This window comes from Dromiciops gliroides, chromosome 1 (assembly GCF_019393635.1).
Source record: "Dromiciops gliroides isolate mDroGli1 chromosome 1, mDroGli1.pri, whole genome shotgun sequence".
Taxonomy (NCBI): domain Eukaryota; kingdom Metazoa; phylum Chordata; class Mammalia; order Microbiotheria; family Microbiotheriidae; genus Dromiciops; species Dromiciops gliroides.
This window is the reverse complement of record NC_057861.1, coordinates 617,713,637-617,739,183: the sequence shown is the minus strand read 5'-3', so window position 1 is coordinate 617,739,183 and position 25,547 is coordinate 617,713,637. Positions and strand designations below refer to the sequence as shown.

Below are 25,547 nucleotides of genomic sequence, written 5' to 3'. Positions count from 1 at the left end.
ATGGCCTAGTGGATGGGGGGGCCTGGAGTCAGGAAGAACTGAGGTCAGATCCAGCCTCAGACACAAACTAGCTGTGTGACCTTGTGTAAGTCACTGAACTCTTGTTTGTCTCAGTTTCCTCATCTGTATAATGGAGATAATAATACAACCTACCTCTTTAAGGTTGTTGTGAAGATCATTTGAAATAGTATCTGTAAAGGCCTTAGCACAGTGCCTGGCATATAGTAGGCTTTATATAAATATTAGTGATGCTGATGGTGAAACACCCTGGAGACAAAGAAGGGTTGGAAACATTCTGGGACAAAAATGGAGGAAATTAACTTTCTACTCATAGCTAAAATTGTTAGACATCATAAGTATTTTTGATACATGAATAGTTTCTCTTTTAACATGGTAGAAGGAAGAAATATTGCCAACTTTGACAGTTTCTCATGGAAACCCCTATTCACATTGTGTAAGAGATCAGAGTTCATAGAACACAGTTTGGAAAACTTTGGGGCAGCGAGCCTTAGTGCACTATTCTACAGTGTGGTTGTTTCCCTTACTCAGTCCTTAGAGTAGAACCTGGTGGGACTTGACCTTTTTCCCCCTGGCATCTCACTTTTATATGCCCATCCTGGGAGGTACCCCAAAGGAAAGTAACTGTGATTCCTAAGAGAAGCATTTTTACAAAGGAACCCTTGTTTCCAGACCAGATAACCCATTTTCTCATGTGTGTGCGCATTTTTTTTTCAGGCTTTTTTATATGGCTATAAGTGGAAGTTGAAAGACCTATGCAAAGAATCAAACTTAACGGGATGGATTAAACCACGCAGCCAGAAAACACGGGAGCTTTGTGACCTGCCAAAAGAAAAACTAGATGCAGCAGAAAAAGTATTCTACTCCAATGTGGACCTTCTGAAACCTCTTCTGGTAAGCAGATGTGTTGTGTACTGTTTAATCCATGAAATATTGATGAAATGCCTAGTGTGTGTGCAGAGCATTGTGTTAAGCGTGGGTCACATAAAGATAACTGGTGTAGGTAAGACGTGATCTTCTGTCACAGAGCTGATTGACTAGTTGTACACATGCCAATCCTACGCAGTTTCAAGTTTTTAAACATATGATGGTGAAGCCATGGGCTCTAATATTTCATGAATGTGAAGGCTCTTTGTTAAAATACTATTTTACTTTTCTATAGTGTAGGGCTTGCATAAAGTTTGAAATGTCATTCATTCCTAACCCCTAGACTTGGCCTCCCGTCTCTTATCTCTCCAGCTTTTAAAGACCTACAGGGGCCCTCGTAACCCATTCCAGTTTTCATGTCCTTATCACCAAATGTCAGTCTAGCCAATTCCCTCACATTGAACCCATTTCTTTGTTCTGTTTAAATTGAAGGAGGTGGTCTCCCTTTTCTGGGTAATGTCTTCTAGTGTACCCAGTGAGTGAGTGAAAGTTGAAAACTCTGGATTCTTTTTAAGAGTAGATTTTTTTTTTAACTTCTGCTGCAAGGCTCATTTTTTTCCCTTATATACTGAGTGTCATACTCAGTGAGAAAGTGACCTATGTGGGGAATTACTTAATGTGGTCCAGAGAAATATACTTCTGTCTAGAGGGCCTCAGATGGCCCACTTGTTTTTGTCAGATACCTTTTCTTTAGACCCAGATGAATGCCGTATTCGGGCAAGGTAACTTAAAAAAATTGTTATCAGATATTCTTTAATCTTTTTTGCACTGCGAGAATTTTGGAGGATGATAGTGACAACAACAATAATGACAACAATGGTAATAGCTTACATTTATATAGTGATTACTATTTGTGATCCTCTGTGCTAATAAGCATTTTATAATAATTATCTCATTTGATCCTCACAACAACCCTGGGAGGTAGGTATTATCTCCATTTTACAGATGAAGAAACTGGGGCGAATAGATGAAGTGACTTTCCTGGAGTCACAAAGTTACAGCATATGGTGATTTTTTCCCTGAACTCTTTTATATGCCTTGCTTTCCTGGCAAGCCTGAAACACTCACAATTTTGGCCTGAGCAATATAAGGGTTTTCCATCTCCATTGACCTTCTCCAGGTGCTTAGTGTATTTGTGGCAGGCCTGCAGCCTTATCCTTGCAAAGTGTCTGTTTTATTCTGTTCTACTTTGGCAAGCATTCACTAAACACTTTCTGCTATTCGCTGGGCACAAGATGCCTAGCTGGCCCCACCTCCCTCCTCTCTCCTCTGAATGACTTTGGGTACAATATGTTACCAGTTTGGAGCCCTTTTCCTTGCTATGTATTAATTAGACTATGCAGACCTACAGGTAAGCACTGTGAAATCCATAAAATGCTACTTGAAGATCATGCAGAGGTAGCTAGGTGGCACAAAGCATTGAGCGCTGGTCCAGGAGTCAAGTTCAAATGTGGCCTCAGACACTTATTAGCTGTGTGGCCCTGGGAGAGGTGGTTAACCTCTGTTTGCCTGATTTTCTTCATCTGTAAGATGGTGATATTAGCAGCACCTACCTCAAAGGTGTTCTGAGGATCAAAGGAGATAATATTTGTAAAATATTTGTTATATTTATTTTTAAAAAGTTTATCATAGTGCCTGGAACATAGTAAACACCATATCAATGTTTATTCCCTTTCCCATATATGATTATTATTATGATCACCTCTGCTCAGGAACCTTGACATATTTCTTCTGCAAGCAGAACCCATCCCCAGGCTTGTCTGATGGGTACTTTCCTGGAGTTGATTTGAGTAGGGGGGCAGCTTCTGATTGTTGGCTTCTTCTATGAGGCATACATTATATTTCTGGCAGACCAAGTAGGGCTCTTGTTCTAAAATCTCTTTTGATTTTAAAGTTTATTCCTAGTGGGTGGAAAGGAGCTCTCTTTGCTCTTCCTGATAGTGAGACCACATGGCGTAGTAGTGTCTGATTCTGAAGTCAGGAAAGCCTGGATTCAAATTCTGTCTCAGACATTTCACAGTTGTGTGACTCTGGACAAGTAATTTAACGTCCTTCAGTTTTAGTTTCCTCATCTGTAAAATGGGATTAATAAGAGCATCTGTCTTTTTTTTTTTTTTTTAAGTGAGGCAATTGGGGTTAAGTGACTTGCCCAGGGTCACATAGCTAGTAAGTGTTAAATGTCTGAGGCCGGATTTGAACTCAGGTACTCCTGACTCCAGGGCCGGTGCTCTATCCACTGCGCCACCTAGCTGCCCCAAGAGCATCTGTCTTAAAGGATTATTTTGAGGGTCCAATGAGACAGTGTCTCATTTGCCAAACTCTTTGCAAACCTTAAAGCAATATGTAACTTATTTATTATAAAAGATAGTTTTAAGACCACAAATGGGTGAAATTACTGCAAAGCATTTTGAACTGTGGTCCGTATTTCTTGGACAAAGATGGGTGTTCAGAAAAGACATGCTTATGCCCCCTCCCTGGGTATAATGAAATTTTCTTTAATATTTGGCAAAGTTTTCCCCTGTCATTAAAATTCCACCCCTGATGATGATAAGCAGGTGTGACGTGTGATGGAACAGGGTAATTAATTGCTCCCAGAGCTGCACTGTGATCAGTGACCAAATGACAGTAGCTGCCTCTGCATAAAGGACATGAGAAGAGAGTTGGACATTTCTTCCAGAGTACACTGCTTCCCAGAAGCAAGCATCAGAAAAGATGTCATTGGGAATGTTTTCACTTTGTTATGCTTATTATACTTTCACATATTTTGGTCAAGGGTTCTTTCCTGCCTCCCGCTTTTCACCCTTTTCCCAGTGGGCAGCAGTGTTCTGCCAACCATTGGTTGCTCTCGAACTTCTGAAAATGCCAACAATCACTTCTGTTCTGAGAAATATTTGCTGGCAGCACATACTTTTTCTCTTGGTGACAAATATTTGGGCTGTTGAGCTGGGGAGCCAACACAATGGTCTTGGAATACAGATGACTTGGAAAGGGATTTCTTTGATCGGCATGCCCAGGGTCACGCATGGACCCTACAGACATGCTGTTTTATGTTGGCACCCAAATTTCCCCCCTTGTCTGATGACTCATCCTGTGTGTTTGGATATTCACTTTATTCTTAAAACTCTCAGATGGAATGACCTCTAAGGTCCTTTCCAGCTCTTAAACTTACTATGAGCCTAGCATCCTCTGAATATATTAATTGGTTTTTGTTATATATTTTGTATATGTACATATATATGTATATATATTTTACTTGAACAACTTAATTTAGCAAAATAAAGCTTTTTGATTGTGTGACTCTGGGCAAGTCACTTAACCTCGAGATACCTCAAGTAATTCTGTAAAGCTCATGTACAAAGTCAGATGATTTGATAGACTGAGTTCCATTAAATCCCAGGACAGCCTGCCCGGGATTAGTATGCTCAATTACACAAATACCTAGAGGCTCTGGGGAACTCTTGGTATGTGAACTCAGTCCATCAAATCATCTGACTTAGTATATGAATTCTACAGATTTTCCTGGGGCACCTAGAGGTTAAGTGACTTGCCCAGGGTTACATAGCTAGTAAGTGTTACAGATGGAGCTCACTGACTCCAAGCCCACCACTTTTCCCCCTGCACCACACTACCTTTACTTATGTGGCCAATCATGGGAGAAAAACCATAATTATGATTAGTGCTAATAGCAGCATTTAAAAGATAAAAAAATAATGGCCATAGGATGTGACAGAATGGAAAGATAACAAGATACTCACACATCCTGGCTAATGACATTTTGTTTCATGGCCCACTTGGGACAAATTCAAACATGGGCTAACCTTGCCAGAGTTCTTTGGACATTAGCTATGGCTGTGATTTGATGTTGAGATTCAATATATCTAAAGTGCTCCATCTGGCTTTGTTTTCTTTTTCTCTACCTCACTCCTCTGCCATCTTAATCATGTTCATATTATATTTTCAATATTTGAAACAATGCCCCTGAGACCCTTTGATGGGGTGCAAAAAGAAAGTGATAAATCCCTGGACTGACATTCCTATTTTAGTGAAGTCTGTCCATTATCGGTCTTCTGGTTCACAATGGAATTGTGTGAAGTTGAATGCCATCTTCAAGGCCAGAGTTTTGAACTTGGGAACCCCCTGAAAAGCTGAACTTGGAACTTTCCTAGTCAGGATGTGAAACTTCCTTAGAGATTGTTTAGTTTGAATATGAAACACATAAGATGTGATGGTCCAATGGATTTAATTCCCATGTCGGGAACCACTCATTTGAAACTGTGTCGTGTGATTATTCAGTCTTGACCTATAATATCATCAGCATAAAAGGGAATGTTCTGTTTCTGCTGCACAAAGAGTTCTGTTCAAATGTAGCTTATCGATGAGGGCAGCACATTCCTTCAGACGAAGACTGAGGACCTCAGGTCCTTTAGACAAAGGATCTCTTGGCAGAGTCCTCTGGGGGTCATTGAAGGCCATTAACCTCTCAGATGGGTTACACATAGACAGAAATAGAAAATGGCCAAATAGATAACAGAAATAACACTTCTGAGGGCATTTAATAGTATCTTTGCCACTCAGTGTTGACTTAGACTATAAATAAAACTGAATATCAGACTCAGTACCCCCTGGCTAATGGTTTTCAAGACTTGTGGAATGGAACCACTTACAGGAAGGGGTCAGTGGTAGATATTAGAACTAGAAGGGATCTTACAACTTAATTAGTCCAATTCCCATATTTCATGGCCAAGGAAATTGAATTCAGAGAAAGGGTGTGACTTGTCCAAGTTCATACAGCTATTGAGTTACAGAGCAAGGATTAAAGCCAGGGTCCTTTAACCAGAGATTCAGTGAGCTTGCCATTACTCATTGAGGGCTCTAGTCTGTGACAATTCATTTACAAGTATGCATTGGTAGTAGCATCTCTCTGGGTGACTTAAGGGGGAAAGATTGTAAGTGAACAAAAAGTGTGCTTTTCCCCTGGAAAATTCAAGCAGGTGAAAGAAAAGTAATTTTTTGATCAGATGTGGAAATGGGAGTGAGGGCTGATCAGGTAAGGTTTCATTGAGGAAAGGACATTTGAGTTGGGTCTTGAAGGCTGAGTAGGATTTCTATGGGGATGGATGGATGAGGAGGGCATTCTGGGCATAGAGAAAGGTGTGAGTGACACAGAGGAGGGAGAGGGCGAGCCAGGGTTAGATGATGCCACGCTGTACAATTTAGCAGGAATATAGGCTACATGGTAGGGGGCCATGCTGGAGGAGAGTGAGATAAAGATGGAAACTGGAGTGGGGCCAGCTTGTCTAGGGTCTTGTACCATCCCAGAGAGTAGTTGCTAAAGGTTTTATGCTTGGAGGAGTGACGTGGCCAGACTCAGGTTTCTGTTTTAGGTGCTCTCCTTTGGTGGCTTCAGTTATGTTAACAGCTCCTAAACTTCTATTTCCATTTCCTGTTGCCCTCAATCTCTCCCCGGGGAGTTCTTCAGTTCAGTATTTTCAGCTCCCCACTAGGTGCTTCTTTTCATTTGATGTCCCTCTAGCACTCAATATTCTCCCACAAAAACCTCAGCACTCCCAACCTTCCTCAATGGCCTTTGCACTTATCACACTCGCATGGACTCCTAAACTGGATTCTCTCCACCCTCTTCACTCTACACATCCAATTAGTTGCCAAATCTTGTCATTCCTATCTTCCCTGCACCTTTTTCCTCCAGCCCCTCCTCCTAGTTTTTATGGCATCCATTCCATTTCATGCCCTCATCCCTTGTTATTTATCATTCAGTCAACCAACAGGCATTTATTAGACACTTGCTATGTGTCAGAGATACAAAGACAAAAATGAAACAAAGTCTGGATTATCCTAAGAGTCTCCTAACTGTTCTTTCTGCTACCAACCTATCCCCTTTTTGTTCCATTTTCTCCACAGTTGCCCCAGTAATTTCCCCAGTCTACCACTTTTTTCATATCTCTCCTCAACTCTAAAACCTTCACTGACTTCCCATTGCATCCCAAATAAAGTATACATTCATGACATATAGCATTCAGTGTCCTCACAGTCTGGTTCCATTCCACTGGTCCAGGTTGATCTCATACTGCTCTTTACTCTGTCTACATTCTAGCCAGACTCTTTCTGTTCTAGCCATTATCTCTCCCCTTGACCATCCCTCTCCCATCTTTTTTTTTTACTCAAACCATACTGCATGCAAGAAACAGTCTCCCTCTTCCCTTGAAATCTCTATCTGTTGGTATGCCTCCTTTCTTTCCAGGGTCAACTTAGCTGTCACCTCTTCCATGATGCCTTCTCTTGGCCTCTTATGAAAGTGATCTCTTTCCTTCTTTAGGTTTCTCATAGCATTTTGCATGCACTTGTTTTAATTTATCTCCTCTTCTTTTGTATCAAGATTTTGTGTGTGCATATTATTAGATTAGATTAATAAACTCTGAGAGCAAGGGTTGTATAGTCCAGGTCTTTATATCTTAGCCCAGTGCTTTGAATAGTAAACACTTAATAATCTTTAGGAGAATTTGAATTTTAATCAGAACAATGCATAATGGAGATTAATTTAGCTAGCAGTGGCATGAAATATAGATTGGAAGACAGATTAGAAATAGAAAGACCCATTAGTAGATTATCAATAGTAACATTTTAAACATTTATATAAACATTTATATTTTAAAATTATATCATCTTCATTCTCTTTAAAATACTAAAACTTCCAAAAGGCAGGTGAGCTTTTGGTCCAGATTTTTTTCTTAGTACAGAATTATTTGGAAAAAGACAAAGATATTTCAACATAGAGAACTATGCTGCAACACTTCCAGGATCCATGGTTTTGTTACTGTAGGTGTTTCCTCCATACATCTGCATGCACCCACACAGGTAGCTATCCTTTTCTGTAGATGGCTTGAAAGTTGCTGTGGCCAAACAAATCATCATCCTCTGGACAGTCTAGTAATGGATTCAAACCTAGCTAGGCTGGTCCTTGGACAGCAGTCCTAGAGTCTATCACCATACCAATTCAGAAATATATTAGAAACACAAATATGATTTAAAAGGCATAAATATCAAAGTACATTTAAAGACTGATAAACTTTAATTGAAAAAATGACTTTTATTTGGCATCTTCAAAGAATATGCTGACTTTATGATTCCCTAGTCCACTAACGGGTGTTTGGTGAGATAAAACAAACAAACAAAAACTTCTCTCTCTTTCTTTTTTTTGGCAGGGCAATGAGGGTTAAGTGACTTGCCCAGGGTCACACAGTTAGTAAGTGTCGAGTGTCTGAGGCTGGATTTGAACTCAGGACAAAAACCTTCTATTAAAGGAAATCTGTCCTTGCCACTTGAATCATTAAAAAAAGTTCAGACACTCTCTTTGTCTAACTTATGAATTATTCAATTGTGAAAATGCCTGTCTTTAAACCGTTGCCTACTTTATATCAGTCCTCTGAGTCATTTCCTATAATGTGGACTTGGCTTTGAACAGGTTAATCTTTTAGCTTACGTTCAGGCTTTTCCTGTATAAGCAGAGTCAAATGGAGATTTGAGTCAATTATTAAGACAAAAGAATTCTAAGGAGGAAAAAAGCATTTTTGGGAAGTTAGAATGATCTGATTTATACATTTTAAAGCACACATATGGAAGGTCATTAAATTAGAAATATAACTCAAAACAACACCTTTTGAAACTGCTTACAAGTGTATATGCACAGCTGTTATTTGACTGTATCTATTAGTTGTGCCCCTGAAGTTATATAAAACAGATTTTTGTAAATCGATTCATATTTTTTCCATTGTCTTCCATTATAATTCCTAAGATAATATATCTTTATTAATTATAATTCATTAGGCTGGGGTGCCTAGGTGTTTTAGGATTAGGTTTTCCTGTTCCCTTTCTCATCAGTTTCTTTGCTATCTAAAGTCACAGAACTCTAGAATCCTACAATTGGAAAGATATTAGAGGTCATCTGTTCATAAGCTAAAGCACACTAATTAAATTAATTGAAATATTTACATATTTAAAGAATTGGGCCAGTGCTGACATTCACATATAAAGCTTTTTCAGAGTGATTTTCACCTTTATTTTCTGCCAGTGTACTTTTAGTCAAAATAAAATACTAGTTTTAAAACTGTAACAAAAAAGTAGGACTTAGACCCTCTATCTCTATGATTTGAAATATGAGCCACAGAGTGGTAGGGTTACAGATTAAAACCCAGAAGGAATCTTCGTGGTCATCCAGTCCAGCCCACTCATTTTACAAATGATGCACCTGAAGCCCAAAGAAATTGTGGCATATGGGAGATGACACAGTTGAAAAGTGGCAGAATCTAGATTTAAACCTAGAGTCCTCTGATTCCATAGCCAGTGTCCTTTCTACTCCACCAGGCAGCTACATGTTACCTTCCAGAAGTCCAGGGCCAACTCATAATGAGTTTTGTCTCTTCAGTACCAGTACATTGGAGTGACACGATATTTAGGAACTGTACCCAGTTGGGACGCATACATTTTACTGGAGTGGGCAGGAAACTTCAGAGAATAAAAAAGTACTTGTGTTTCCTTCCTCTGATAATATGGATGACATTTTGTCATGAACTAAAATATTGAATAATACATGAATTCCAGTTAGCTTAACACAGAAAGTATAGTTCCCAACCAGAGCGGGGCTTTTATTACTTCATACAAGCTAATCTTTTGCCTCCTGTGGTCAGTGGTGACATACATATATATATGTGTATATATGTGTGTGTGTATGTGTGTATGTATGTGTGTGTGTATGTGATTTAATCCTCTCACAGGCTGTGGCCAAAGACTTTTTGTTGGGAAAATAATAACAGAAATTCCAAGATATGTATTATTTACTGGCACAGCTTGGTAAGATAATTTAACAAACATCATTTGCCTTTGTCAAGTCAATATGAGTAAGAGACCACAGCAAGAAAAGAGTATGAGCATGTGCCACTCAGGCATCATTGTTGGCCAAATTCCAGCCCATAAGATAACTTCCTGAGGTTACTAGACACCTTTTGAAACAGCTTATGAGTATTTCTCTCAGTCTCTCACTGCTCATTTCCCATTTTTTTTATTTCATAAGCAAGGGTAAAGTGAAAGAAAGAATTGAGGTTATCACTTGTATAATTCAGGGTTTTGAATCAGATGTTGAGTAGTTTTTGTTACCTTGGGTCTTGAATATGTCAGTCTATTTTAACTGCAGATTTCAAACATTGTTTTGCAGCTAATAAGTGGAGCATGGAAACAAACATCCCAAGGCCTGGCTTCTTTCCCTCTAATTAGATGTGTGATCTTGACAATCTCTCTGGGTCTCAGTTTCTTTGATGACTTTAAAAGTTCTTTCCAATTCTGTGCTATGTCATGCTACCATTGACTAATTGTTACTGAGGACTTTTAGGAAAGCTAAAATTTTTGTTTTCAAACAAGCTGTGATCCTGGATGACAAGTATAAAAAGGATCCTAGTTAATTAATGCCAACTATTTTTTTCCTATTACTTACTGGTGTCTTTATAATGGCCCTGTCAAAAGCAAAGCATTGAATATTGGCATTGTCTGTACTGTTAAATGATATTTTTATTGTGTATAAATGTGGAAATTCAAAGTTATAATCACCATAGCAAAAGACCTTGATTGCAAATATTTGAATACCATGCACAGTCCATTAATAGCATCCGTGTGTCAAGCAGTGACCTTTTAAAATGCCTGTTAGGGACTCAGTCCTAGAGACAGTGTTATAGAGAAAGGATCTACTGAATTTTGGAGTCTGGAGACCTGGATTAGCATCTTGGCTTTGACATTTATTACCTGAGCCTCAATTTCCTCATCTGTAAATGGGGATTACAGTTATAAAAATCACAAGGCTGTTGTGAGGAACATGGAGATGAATGATAAATCTAAATTGGATATATATGTATATGTATATATATATTTAATAGTAAGAAATCTAAAATAATATGTTTCTCAGAAAAAAAATTGTTCAGTGCCAGTAGTTTGAGAAACCTTGTAGGGACTGTTGAGTTATTGCAGAGGGATCCTAATTTCATTCCTACCTCAAGTGAAGGTTCAGTAGTTAAGTAGAACAAAATACATGGTGTGAACATTTCTCACATCTGTACTATATTTCAAACATATAGAAATACCACTATGGTTGATGAAGCACAAATGGATTTTTAAAAGTTATCAAGTTCGTAATAGTTTTTTGTCATGTATTTTTTCAGGTGTCTTTATTTTTTCATCATGTATTATTGTCAGTCTGTCATCAAGCATATATTTATTAAACACCTACTATGCACTGTGCTAAATTCTAGGATTACAAAGAAAAGCAAAAATAGTCCCTGACTTTAAGGAGCTCACATTCTATTGTGAAAGACAACATGAAAACAACATTTTACAAATAAGATTATAGAGAGAATGGATTGGAGATATGAAACAGAGAGAAAATACTAGCACTAAGGGAAATGGGAAAAGGCTTCTTGTAGAAGGTGGGACTTTGGCTGTGACTTAAGGAAGTTAGGAAAGCCAAGATGGGGAGATGAAAGGATAGGGCTAGGTAGAGGGAGAGGGAGAAGGAGAGAGTGAATGCTCCAGTCATGGGGGATAGCTAGTGAAAGCTTGCAAAGTTGGTCGACATAGAGTGATGTGGTGCAAGAACTAGTAACAAGGTGGCCATTGGAATGGTATTAGGTACAGGCTCAGCAATAGTTACACTGGTCCTCAAATAAAATATGTAGGCTAAGTATGGTCATATGAGTCATTACCAGAAAGCCACTACTCAGTCATGAAATTTGGGCCCTGGCCATACGAATGCACAATGCATCAAAAAGCATTTGAATGCATAATGTGCACATTCTAGTAAGTAAAGAGGGATAGGATTAGGGGATATGTAAGTCCCATAGAGGGAGAAAGTAGAAAAAAGGATCATAAACTTATTTTCCATTCAGACTTTGTAAAGGAAAGAAATTTAAGAGGAAGTAGGTAATGTTGAAAGACTTAAGAGTACAAAGATCTGGATTTAAGGCCTGATATTGTGACTTAATGACTTTGGAAAAGATACTCTTTCTGTGCCTCACTCTCCTTATCTATAAAATGGGAATAATAATGTTTGTACTTCCTATCTCACAGGATAATTACAAAAAGAAAATAATTTTACAGATGTAAACCACTACATAAATGTGAACTATTGTTATTATATCATAGTCTAAGAAAAGTAGACATCCGGAAATACTTACGGTAATCAATGAGCTCAGCCTGAGGATGCCATTTTAGATTATTGGATTGGAGTAGTTTGTCAATGAGAAATGTAGTTCAAGTTGTTAGGCATGGAAATCACTGTTTTCTTAAAGGAGGCCACTTACCTTCCCTATTTTTATTCAGTATTTATTTTGCTAACTTGTTCTGTAGTCAGACTTCTTATTTTTGAAAGAAAGGAAATTCAAAATCCATTGTATATGAAAGTAAACGCATTAGTTCATATCAGTTGCCTAGATACATTAAAGATTTATTTTAAAAGTAATTCCTCACTCAGAATTCTGGAACTAGTCTTTTTGACATAGGATCCACATCCAGGTTGCTTCTAGTCTTTTTACCAACAGGATGCATATAAAGGTAGCTTAGCTTTTGCTGGATTTCAGTGGTGTCAATGACTAAATTAAAGGAGATCAAACAAATACCTATTTTTTATTCCAAACTTTTCCTCATTCTTGAAGTATTGGTAATGGCTAGAATCAAATGAAATAGAATCTCAGGTTTAGAGCAGGAAGAGAACTAAAAAGTTATCTAATGCTATCTTTTCTGTTTTACTGATGAAGAAATTGAGGCCCAGTGAAGGCAAGTAATTTTTTTCAGGTCCGGATATGTGGGTAAGTAGCAAGAAGTGAGATTTGTATTCAGATTCTAAGACCCCTTTCGATGACACTAGTAGCATTACAATTAGGGGTGGAGGGGAAGGGTGTTCAGCTTTAAAATTCTTGTCTCAGTTTTTAAGTTAATGGAGATAGGTGGCTCTAGAGTGACCCTGTATGCTTTTCCCTCCAGTTCTCGTTGTCTTTTCTTGTTCCCTAAGAGGAAACATGGTCACAGTTAGGAGCTTGTGGTTAGAGGTTGTGGTATCTGGATATATTCCAAGTTCTTTTATTTATTTATTTAGATTCCAAATTCTAGTGTCAGATTTTCTCCTAATTTGCACACACGCACCAAATCTTCAATAGTCAGGAAGCAGACATGTATTTTTTTTTCTTTTGGTGAGGCAATTGGGGTTCAGTGACTTGCCCAGGGTCACACAGCAAGTAAGTGTCAAGTGTCTGAGGCCAGATTTGAACTCGGGTCCTCCTGAATCCAGGGCTGGTGCTTTATCCACTATGCCACCTAGCTGCCCCCTGTATGTTTTACATTTTATATTATTTCAAATTATTTTTTAAAACCATTAATAAAAGTATTGGTAAACTTTAGTTGAAAAAATGTGTTCAGGATAACTGTGGTGGATTTTTTGGGGGAGGATAGGTTTGAGGTATGTGTGTTTTCAGTTAAAGATGGTGAATGGTTTGAATTAACTTGTTTGTTTCTTTTAGTGACTACAGATTTACATTTGAGCTCAAAACCATTTTTTTTTCATTCCAGAAAGAAATAAACTCCCCTTCTATCCTGCCAAACCAGGAGCTGGTTGAAACAATGAAAACTATGCTAGAGAGTCTTGGAAAGCTGGCTAAAGAGGTAAGTTGCTTTAGCTGGAGCCCTAGGAAGCAGGCCTGCCCATTACTCTTTTGCAATCTGAGTTTGGTTTGGCCAGCCACTGTTCATTGCATTCAGGCAAAGGAATTTGTAAGTACTAGGTGGCCCTCTCATTATTGTTATTCTTATCTTTTTTACTTCAAATGCCTGGTTTTCAGGGAGAATTTTTCTTCTGGTGTGCTGCATTTGGCTGTCTCCTTAACCTACATTCTGCCCATATTTATTCATTAATGGTGAAAAATCTGTTTAAACAAAATATGAGTTTTCTGGCCTGGGGGAATAATGTGTGGACCTAAAATCCAGATCTTTCTCCATCTGGCTGTCTGGTTACTCAAGTCAACCTGTTAATATGATGTCTATTTTATGTGGCATCTTGTCATCAGAGCCAAGATGTTTATTTTCTTAACATGGCTGAGCCTCAGACAGATGCTTGACTTGGATTCATCCAACTGGGAGGCATATCTACCCATTTGTCCTTTCCCTTTAGGAAGTACTACACCTGAGCAGAGCTTTATGGGTAAAAATCAGAAGAGAGTGGGTACCACGAAGGCCCAATGTGTAATTGGTAAAACAGGGAAGACTGTGATTCTACTTTAACACATGCCTAAGTAAGGGATCTCTTAGGTGGAATCTCTTCTGTTGATGTGGATCACAGGCCCTCCATAACTTCTCATCCTCTGCTGACATCGTTTATATGTCTTTCCATAAATAAATATTCCATGGAGTAGAGAGTATTTAACCTTTTCTTTGTTGAGGAGGGGCTGTAGGTCTCATGGATGACTTTGGACTTCCAGTTATTCCCTTAGACTTAATGATTTTAAGCACATAAGAAAAAGTACATAAATAAATACAGAATAAAAAGGAAACCCATTATATTATAGTGATCAAAATAAACAATAAAAACAGTAAAAGACTCCTCTAAGTTCACTGATCCTAGGTTTAAAAACCCCCAGTATATAGGATCTCCCTTGCTGATGCTGATGGCCTTTCTCTGGTTTTTGTGTTATTTAATGAAATTCAGTGCATTTATTTATCTGTTTTTCCTCATCTATACAACATGACAATTATACACCCTTATGATACAGGATGTCCCAAAAGTCTTAGTGCAGTTTTAAACTAGTAATACACAAAACTTCACTAAGACTTTTGGGACACCCTGTATCATGTTAAAAGTCATACAATCCAGGGCAGCTAGAAAGCACAGTGGATAGAGCACTGGCCCCGGAGTCAGGAGAACTTCAGTTTAAATTTGGCCTCAGACGTTTACTAGCTATATGACCCTGGGCAAGTCACTTAATTCCATTGCCTCCCAAAAAATACAAGTACATGACAATAACAATTCTTATTTCTTCTATAATTTCACCATTTTCTTTCTCTATAGTTAGGTGGGTAAAGACCATGGGATCATATTTTCTCCTTATTGGCCTTAATAACTTTTTAAAAAATTGTTTTCAAAGAGGTAATATGGTTTAGTGCAGGGCTTCATGAACTTTTTCTTCTCATGACCCCTTTTCACCAAAGAAATTTTTACATAACCCTGGGCATATAGGTATATGAAATAGGTATACATAACCTTTTACTGTTGCCAAATGTTTTGCGACCCCCCCCCCCACATTCAGTTACTCGCCCTCCTATGGGGTCATGACCCACAGTTTAAGTGAATAGAGATCTAGCCTGCATTCAGGAAGACCTGGGTCACAATATTACCTCAAATATTGAGTAGTTGGGTGGTTTGGGGCTATCTGAACCCCAGTTTTGTTCTCTATAAAATGGGGATAGTAAGAGCCCCTACATCATAGGCTTGTTATGAAACTCAGATAAAATAATGTATGCAACGCACTTTGTAAACTTTTTTAAAGCACTAAATAAATGTGAGCCATTGCTATTTTTCAGTTTGTCTTGATTTTTTAACTTTCATAGGCTTTCAAACATGCTTTATTAGCCAAGCCCAACAAACCCATCTGCCATTTAATGTTTCGAAATTTGATTACCTTCAAATTGAGAATTATTATTTTGAACAGTAATTGAATCGAAGCAAGCAAACAGTTTTAAAGTGCCTACCATGTACGAGACACTGTGTATAGAAAAAGTCCCTGCCCTCAGAAACCTACAGTCTATGGAGGTAGGAGTAGACGTATAACATGACATCATTCATTAACTTTAAATTGGTAAGGAACCTTAGAGGTTTTCAAGCCCCTCATTTTGAGGAAACTGAGGCCCATAGAGTTTAAGTAACTTGCCCAAGCTGGAATTCAGACCGAGGTGCTGTGATTACAAATATAGCATTCTTTCCAGGTTATCATCCTTCCACTCCTAACCCCTCTGAAGAAAACTTTAGTTTGAAAGGGGATCAAAAAAAAAATCTCACCTGCCTTAATTCTGTCAGGCAAGTTATTGTAGATAATGAACTCTAGTAACCTTATAACAGATGAAGAAGTAAGGATCATCTGAGGTTACTGGATTCCCTACATCCAGAGGGTAAATGGGGAAACATATTGAGCCCAACAACTAGATAAGCAATTGATTTGGTTTAATCTGAAGCTGTGCACCACGGTTATTTGTTCTGAAGTGGACACAACCTCTTTCTTTCTTTTCTTAACTTTAACTGAGGCAAAAGCTGTAACTGTTACAGAAGAGACTGTATCATAAATTTGCTTCAGGGTCTGGTTACAGCTGTTTCCTGTTACATCACCCAGGCCTGCCTTTTGTCTGGGGTTAAAAAAAAAAATTGAAAGCATGTGATGTTCGCCTTGCTGATGTGGCGGAAACTCTTAAACTGAGCCACACGCATATTTTCTTGGCAGCTGCTTCCTTGTACCTTGCAAGCTGCTGCCCCATTCCAGTGCAAACAATGGCTTTGGGCTCTTCATGGTAGTATAATCAAAGCACCCCTAGGCTGCTTGACCAGTTACTTATTGTCTGATTTGCTCATTTTCTTCGATCAAATGGGAAAGAAAAGAATCAATTGGCTTGTTTATCTTACCGGCCACTGGAAAGAAGGCTGCTTTGTTTTTGTAGGGGTTTTCATTTGTTTTGTACAATGCTACAGAGCCCTCATGATTCTTCTTAAATTGTTTAAAACAGTTTTCTGATATTGAAGTGTGTGTGTGTGTGTGTGTGTGTGTGTGTGTGTTACTTGTGGCATACAAAAATTCTTCCATCTTTGGTGCAGAGAAAGCGGATGGTATGGTGGATACAATTCAGGGTTTGGAATAATGAAAGACCTGAATTTCAATATGGCCTCACATACTTACTAGCTATATGACCTTGGGGAAGTCATTGAGCCTCTATTTGCTTCAGTTTCCTGAGGTGCTGTGTAATGGGATGATAACAGCAGCTACCCCTTAGGGGTTTTTTGTCAGGATCAAATGAAAAAGTATTTGTAAAAACACCCAGAATAGTACCTGATGTGTGTGTGTGTATGTGTGTGTGTGTGTATGTGTGTGCGTGCAAAGTAAGCACTATATAAATGTTAATCCTTTCCCTACTCTTCACTTGGGCAAACCTGTGGTGTTAACTGTGTGGTTATTCTCTCCACCAAAAAAACAACAAAAAACGATAAAAGACCCTTCTTGCCTTCTTAGCATGTTATTCTTGTCCATAATTTTTCATAGAGGACTTAACCCAATATGCTGGAACCCTTTTAGTTTTTCAGAGTTGTCTGCATGTTATTTCTCCTTCTTGCTACATGACTGGCCTCCTGTCTCTCCTAGTCACACATGCCCACTCTCCATTTAGCACACCAAACATTTAAATGGATTGTTTCCCTAGTCCTGAGCCCAATCTACCAGAGTACCTAGATGGTGTGGATTTCTGATGAAGGTGGGACATTGGTATTAAAGCCAAGATTTTTTCACATCTCAGCCTGAATGAGCTATTTGTCAAGAACTGGCTGCTTAATTAACCCCCTTAATTTGCTTTGCCAGATTTTCTGATCTATATAAGATACTGCCTTCTTCTTTTTTTTCTCTTCAAACATAATAGGAGAAAAATGAATGTTTTAAAAGTGAAAACAAACCCAAATTTGCTGTCTTTTCCTATGATGCTGTTGATCAGGTGTCAGTTGACCTTGGGTTTTTGAGTTATAATTTCAGAAGCGGTGGTGGGGTCATCATTTGTTCACTTATCAGCATGTCTGAGATAGCCAGATAAAGTGAAGAGTATAGCCAGGGAACAGAATAAACCCAGTTTGCTCATATAGGGGATTAAAGCAATGAGGCTGTATTCTCATGAGTGTGACACTAGGTATCTGAGCTAATTGCTCATTGTATTTTACAATAATGGTGTCTGACCACTAATTTTGTTTCATTACAGCTACTTTAATGAATGAGCTGGGATTGACGTTTCTGTAGTCACAGAAATGGTGCCTCATGAGAAATACATGGTAGTAAGAAAAATCTAGAGGTTTCTAAAGTGTGAAATTATGGGACGGCTATAGTTATAGTTCTATCTGTACCTCCACATTCATTGGTATAGCTACTTATGCAAGGGAGTAGAAGGGGAAGAGCATTTTTGAACACCTTTCCAGTCTTCCTTAGTCTTTTTTTTTTTGGGTGAAGCATTTGGGGTTAAGTGACTTACCCAGGGTTACACAGCTAGTAAGTGTTAAGTGTCTGATGTCAGATTTGAACTCAGGTCCTCCTGAATCCAGGGCCAGTGTTCTATCCACTATGCCACCTAGCTGCCCCCCTCCTTAGTCTTAGTGCCTTTCTTCTTAGACAATTTATCCTGTGTATACTTTGTTTGTACATAGTTCTTTGCATGTTGTCTCCTCACTAGGCTGTGAGCTTCTCAAGAGCTGGGAACTAATTTTTACCTTTTTTTTTTTTTGGTATCTCCAGTGCCTAGTGCAGTGCTTGGCACATAGTAGGAGGTTAATGAATGCTAGTTGATTAACTGACTAAACATTCCATTTAGCATGTCAAAATGCACATTTTCCTGGAAATCCTATTTTTTTACTATGATGTTTCCAGTTGCTATAATAATATATGAAAAATATAAAAATGTAGGAATGCAATTTGAAAAGAATTTTTTAAAGATAGCTTTTAAAGTAACCCATGACATTGATGCTGACTATCTTTATTCCTAATAGATTTTTAGTGCACTCTTTGAACCACTGTAAAGGAGAGACATACTCTGGTCCTTTGGATTGCATTGGGGGATGGTTAGGGATTTCCATTGAGGAAATAATGCTTCTGATGAGAAATCATGTTCCTTGAAGTGGAACAACTACATGCAGTAAATTTATGTCTTGACATGGCTCTATGTACCAGGGGAGATGTCCATCTCTCTTGATTTGTGTCCAAGTACTTATACCATGCCTAATTTTACACTGAGATTCTCTTGGTCCATACAGAAATATTGTTAATGCACCACCATCCACTTTTTATTTATGTCTTGTCAGATCTCATTTGTAGCCCTGTCGTGGAGGAGATTTGGGTGGTGGTAGGGTGGGATAAGCCAAGGCAGAACCAGTGCTAGTAGACCCAAAGTTGGATGGACATCAAGGCTCTGGACAGCAAGAGGCCTGGAAGTCAGTGCTTACCAGATAGGAAAGATGAGCATCAGGTCTAGAGAAAGGTGAGAATTCCACAGAGTAAGGGGCAATTTGGCATTGAGTGTGGGAGGAGCAGTCATGGAGTATATTCCCAAATAAGGAGAAAGAAACAAACATCTGGGAAATCAGTCAGCAGAAGTCATAAACCCAGATTAGGAACCTGGGGACCACCAGGGCAGAAATCCAGGTATATAAAGACTAGGCAATGGGGTTTTCAATTTCAGGCACGGAGAGACTGGGCTAAAGTTTTCAGAAATTCAGGCTTGGAGAGAATGAAGAATTGGTTTTGGAACTGAGGTACAAAATCTGAGTAGCAGGGACAAAATAAGGGATCACCCATTCAGTCAATAAACGTTTATTAAGCACCTACTTTGTGCTGTCCTAAGCACTGAACATGAATGACTTTGATTTTGAGCTAGCACCTTTTGAGGTATGGGCTCCTAAAATACTACCTAACTTAGACCAGAACTGATGTCAGAGTTTGGATTAGACTGAAGCCAAACTCTGGGTGGAACTGGGGGCTGCAGAAATCCCATTTGATTGGAAGAAGGAATTGACAGAAAAAAAGATCATATCCTATAGCAGAGCCAGTCGTATTCCTGTGCTGGGGAGGATTCTTCCCACCCTCTGACAAACTTCTTCCAGGCCCCTTTGTTTCAGTGGCTCCATATTCTTTCTAGGATTAAATGCAAACTGCTCTTTGGAGCATTTTCATATAATATACAGTGTAGACTGTTAAAACTGGATACCTGCTGTTCCCCTCATTTGACATTCCATCTCCCATCTCTCTGTCTTTCCTGGGGCTATCTCCCAGCCTTGCCATACACTTTCTTCTCACCCCTAACTTCCTTTTGAGCTCAGCTCAAGTGCTCATAATACATGAAGACTTCTGATTTCTTTGACATGTTAATGTCTTTCCCCCCAAAGTACCTTGTATTTATTGCATATGTGGTTTGTGACTGCTTATATGTGTACATGTTGTTTATCTCGATGAAATTTGAGTTCCTTTATGGTAAGTAATATCTCCTTTTTGTCTTTGTATCACCAGCCTCGGGTCCGTTTCCCAGTATGTAGTAGGCATTTAATAAATGCTAGTAGATCGATATTAGAAAAACATGCCTTTGAAATAAAAAATGCTACCTAAACTATGTAACCATTCCTCTCATGCCTATCTCTTGTTCCATTTTCTAAGGAATAAAGCATGCTATGGTCGAAGGTTGTTCCAACAGAGAGGATTAGGAAATGGAGATTCTAGGCCCATCCCATATCTGACTGTGGGAGTCTAGACAGCTCATTCTATTCACCACAACCTTTAGTGTACTCATCTGTCTCAAGGACAGAATGTTAAACTATGTCTACAGATGACGTTTGTTTTTGTTTTTTGTTTTTTGTTTTTTTAGTGAGGCAATTGGGGTTAAGTGACTTGCCCAGGGTCATACAGCTAGTTAAGTATTAAGTGTCTGAGGCAGGATTTGAACTCAGATCCTCCTGACTCCAGGGCCGGTGCTCTATTCACTGCGCCATCTAGCTGCCCCCTTGATGTCTGGTTTTAATGGGGAGAAATTATATTTAAAAAATTTTTCCTGTCTAGTTAAACCTTTGTGGCTAAATTTGGCTATATTGTGTAGAACATTGTTCTCTAGTGCTATATCTTTATTTATATCAGAGGAGTTGGAATAATTGACATTAGGAGTTCACCCTTCAAAGACTGCTAATGTCCTTTTCTAGTCCCTCATCGCGGCATGGTGGTCATCCAGGTTGCTCAAAGGCTATGATGTCAAAAGATCATAAGCTGGAAAGGATCCCAGTATAGACTATCTGCCTCTTTTCTTTCTTTCTTTTTTAATCTGCCTCTTTTCTAAGAATCAGCTCAACTGCGTTCAGAGATGCTCATCACTATGTTCAGTCAATCAGTTAGTCAAGCATTTCTTCAAAGCACTATGTGTTAGGCACTACAGATACAAAGAGAGAAAGAAAATAGTCCTTGATGTCAAAGAGCATGCGTTCTAGTGGGGGAGACAAAATGGACAAATACAGGTATGAGCAAAATATCTTGAGAAGTCTTGTTTCGCCCCCCCACCCCCACCCGGGCTGCTCCTTCAGTTTGCACTCAGATTTGTACATTGGGTCCTCAGAGGGAGGCTGGTTTTTCAGGTTCTAGGGATAAATAACCCTGTGGAATTATATTTCTATAACTATAGCTTGAAGCCCCCCAAATTGTGTTTCCTATGAACAATCAGGAAGTAGACATGATTAGCTCTTAGCAAAAGTATTTACTAAGATTGAGATCAGAACTACAGGGGCAGCTAGGTGGCACAGTGGATAAAGCACCAGCCCTGGATTCAGAAGGGCCTGAGTTCAAATCCGGCCTCAGACACCTGACACTTACTAGCTGTGTGACCCTGGGCAAGTCACTTAACCCTCATTGCCCCACAAAAAACCCCCCACAAAACCAAAAACTACATCTGTGGTTTCTTTGGTACAGAGAATTCCTAGGTGAGTGTATTCCTTCTTCCAGTGGAGGTCAACACCTTTACTGCAATTTATAATAGAGAGTTGCCTGGAGCACTGAGAGATTAAGTGACCTGCCCAAGGAGACTCAGCCAGTACATGTTAGAATAAAACAGCCGTGCAATTGCAGTGTGGCTAAGGAAGACCCCATATGGCACAGAGACCTGGTGATTTGAAATCCTAATGATTCATTGTTAAAATAGAGCTATGTAGCTAAAAGCAACTCTTCTTTTTCTGTGTCCTAGTTTTCTTTCTCCGTGGGAAGAGATTGGCAGGATTGATGTAAAGGAATTGTGAGAAATATAGTAATTTATTAATGATGGTGAACCATTTGGAAATAAAAGTGCTATATAAATATTTAATAATAATAATAATAACAACAACAACAACAACAATGGCACTTGGGCCAGTAATTCTACAAGGAGCCAAACTACATTTGTATTATAAGATGATGGCTAGAGTTAGGAACTAAATAGCAGTTAGGATATATTTAAGGGTAGCATCAGCATAAATTAATATTCATTGAGTAGCTCCAGTTTGTCTGCCACTTAATGTGAGAGGTATTTCACAGAAGATTGGATCAAAATGGCCTTTATTCTCAAGAAAAGCATAAACTTTGCATCCTCAAAGCCCTAGTGGAAGATATATGATATTATCCTATAATTATTTGGAAATTATTTTAATTGTTCAGCATAATTTTTAACTTAGCTTTCCCCTTTCTTTCCTTGCTGAATTTCTAACTATACTTTAATACTCAACCCAAATGCTTTCTCTACATAAAAGCTTTCCTGATTCCCTTGATTGGTAACAAACTTTCTTGTCAAGTGTCATATCATTCAGTTACAATGTTTTATTATATCCTAACCCATTCATCATTTCTTTGCCAGTTTCTCTTATCCCTTAACTACAGGTTGGAGACCATGTTTTGTGTCAACTTTGTAGACCTCAACAATATTTTGCATACAAAGTAATTAATAATGTGTATTGTTATCATATAGTTTGTTATAAAACTAAGGAGAAAAGGGATCATACAGTTACAAAAATTTACCCCATACTATGCAGTAGCATGAGAAACAATATGGCATGGTGGATAGAGAACCAACCTCATGGTCCAAAATGATTGGATACTGGCCATGTGACCCATGGGTAAACTATTTGACTTGTTAGGCAACTTTTAGGCAACTTTTTAAGACTAAAGATTACAAAACAGTTGTTGATCTGCTTTGGTAGAAGGAGTTTTCTATGTCAATGAGGTCAAAGGTTTGGTCTAAAAGAAATGTAGTCTTTGCTTTCTCCTCCTCTGTCTTTTACTCCACTGGAATTCTATATTGTTTCATTGTGGCTTGGAGGTGACCTTATATTTTCTAAGGCTGTGTCAATAATGTATAGGCACTGGCCAGTTTGTTCTGCCAATCTGTAAAGACTTTCTGGAGGAGCCTGGTGATGGACTATGTCCTCAAGTTTGAAGAGACTCATCATTACACTAGCCATAGGGTAATGAATTGTTATGGTCATAGCAACTTTCAAAGATCTTCTGCCCTTCATAGAAAGGTGGTTATTTGAGGAGATACCCACCCTAAGGGAATCTCAGGTCATTGAATCATTATTATGAACTTAAAAAGTTATTAGATATAGTAAGCCAGTGTATTTCTGGAACATAGTTTTTGAACTGAAAAGTTTTTGTGTGCCCCAACAGAGAAATAAGACTTCTGACCTTTTTTCCTTTCACCCTTTTATTGCCATCCTTATCCCTTCTCTTCTCCATGCTCATTTCAGTTATCCAGCATGAAAAGCTGGAGTGACATGAGACAGGAGGTGATGTTTCTGACCAATGTGAACAGTAGCAGTTCCTCCACCCAGATCTACCAGGCGGTGTCTCGAATTGTGTGTGGCCACCCTGAAGGTGGAGGACTGAAAATCAAATCCCTTAACTGGTATGAGGATAACAACTACAAGGCCCTCTTTGGAGGAAATAACACTGAAGAGGAGGCAGCGAACTTCTACGATAATTCCACAAGTAAGTACCCTGGGACTTGAGCCAAGTCAAGTATTCCCTTCTTTCTTGGAGCCAATCTCATCCCTCATGAAGAAATCACGAAGCAACTTAGTCCTCTCTTTTCTGAGATCTTAGATCAAGTTATTCTATCAGAACTTGATCTAAAGTACATCATGATGGTAAGAGAGTGAGTGTGTATTCTCTGATATGACCATATGATTCACTGTTCATTTTTGGGTTTTCCCTGATAAGGAAATGTTAAATACTCCTGAAACTTCATATCTATTAGCCATCTCTTGGTCATTTGGTATGGGTGTACACCTTTTATTTAGTGAAGTAGGGTGGAACCATTGTTAACATTTTAGACAGTGCTATACTTTTTTCACTGACAACATGTTGCAGCTGTTCCTTTCTCCATTTCCCAACCACAAGTGTGTATTTCAACCATGGTTAGATAGCTTTTTGTGGTTTGATGTAATGTAAGTTTTTTTTTTTTTCTGAAGTAAGACACCAGTGGCTTGGACATCTGCAGATTGCTTCATAGCACTGAAGTTTTGTTTTATGGGAGGTTTATGAAATAGCAACCTTACCTCTTCCTTAATCCTCGTGGCCACTCTAGATGTATTCCACTTTATATAGCAATATAAAGTTTGGTTAGGGTAATCAATAAGGTAAGGGTCTTGAAAGTTGTGTGTAAATGCGATTTTTATAAATTATGTCATTTGGTGTAGGAAGAAAGTTCACTATTTAAATGAATCTTTCACTGTTGTTGTTTTTGTAAATGGAATTCTTTTATATAGTGAACAAGTCCCTCATTAAGCCCTTGTAATTTGGATTCTTATTTATTGAATATTGTTAGAAATCTTTTCATGTACAATAGGAAGAAATTTAGGGAGACCAAATTACTGGTTCTCTCTTCACTAATAGAGGTTTTGGGGGAGCCTTCTAGGTCAAATTTAGCCCACAGGTAGGCCTGTTCCATTTCAGTGGCAATAATATAAACTTCAAAAAGGTAGTGTAAGTATAGAATTGTTTTGACCGTCTAAACAATTAAAAAATATTTTAAAACTTCATATTTGGGGCAGCTAGGTGGCGCAGTGGATAGAGCACCGGCCCTGGAGTCAGGAGTACCTGAGTTCAAATCCGGCCTCAGACACTTAACATTTACTAGCTGTGTGACTCTGGGCAAGTCACTTAACCCCAATTGCCTCACTAAAAAAACAAAAAAAAACCCACAAAAAAAAACCCAACAACTTCATATTTTTCCATATTTCGTGTATACACTTGTTTATGTGTGAAGCTGTCAATTATAACGTGGCAGTACTATATATTGTTTTTGTACATCCATGTTGACTAGATCTCATCTTTTTCTCTCATAGCTCCTTATTGCAATGATTTGATGAAGAATTTGGAATCTAGTCCTCTTTCCCGTATTATCTGGAAGGCTCTAAAGCCTCTGCTTGTTGGAAAGATATTATATACTCCTGACACTCCGGCCACGAGAACAGTTATGTCTGAGGTAAGTAATAGGGGCATAAAACTTGTTTGTACTTAAGAATTCCCTAACTCTTATGATGATGAGGAACAGAATTATTATGTCAGAAAAAAGAGTGCATTTTCTAGTATAAAGCACACTGCATTTGGAGCCAGAAGATTGGGTTCAAGTTGGGTACTTGTCATTTCCCACCTCTTTGAGGTAGAAGTCACTTATCCTCTGGAGACCTCAGTTTCTTCATCTGCACATCGATGGAATTGGGCTACATTGTCTCTAAGGTCCCTTCCAGCTTTAAATTCTCTGCTCTGTCTTCT

General features: G+C 38.6%; 1 protein-coding gene across 1 annotated transcript in view; it reads left to right on the top strand.

Annotated features, from left to right (window-relative positions):
* Window positions 1-25,547, top strand: part of ABCA1 (ATP binding cassette subfamily A member 1) — a 154,139-nt gene that overhangs the window by 69,152 nt on the left and 59,440 nt on the right. Inside the window, exons 7-10 of the mRNA XM_043973487.1 lie at window positions 736-912; window positions 13,564-13,656; window positions 23,519-23,759; window positions 25,118-25,257. Of these exons, the coding sequence (XP_043829422.1) occupies window positions 736-912; window positions 13,564-13,656; window positions 23,519-23,759; window positions 25,118-25,257 (651 nt within the window). The remainder of the gene's footprint in view (window positions 1-735; window positions 913-13,563; window positions 13,657-23,518; window positions 23,760-25,117; window positions 25,258-25,547) is intronic.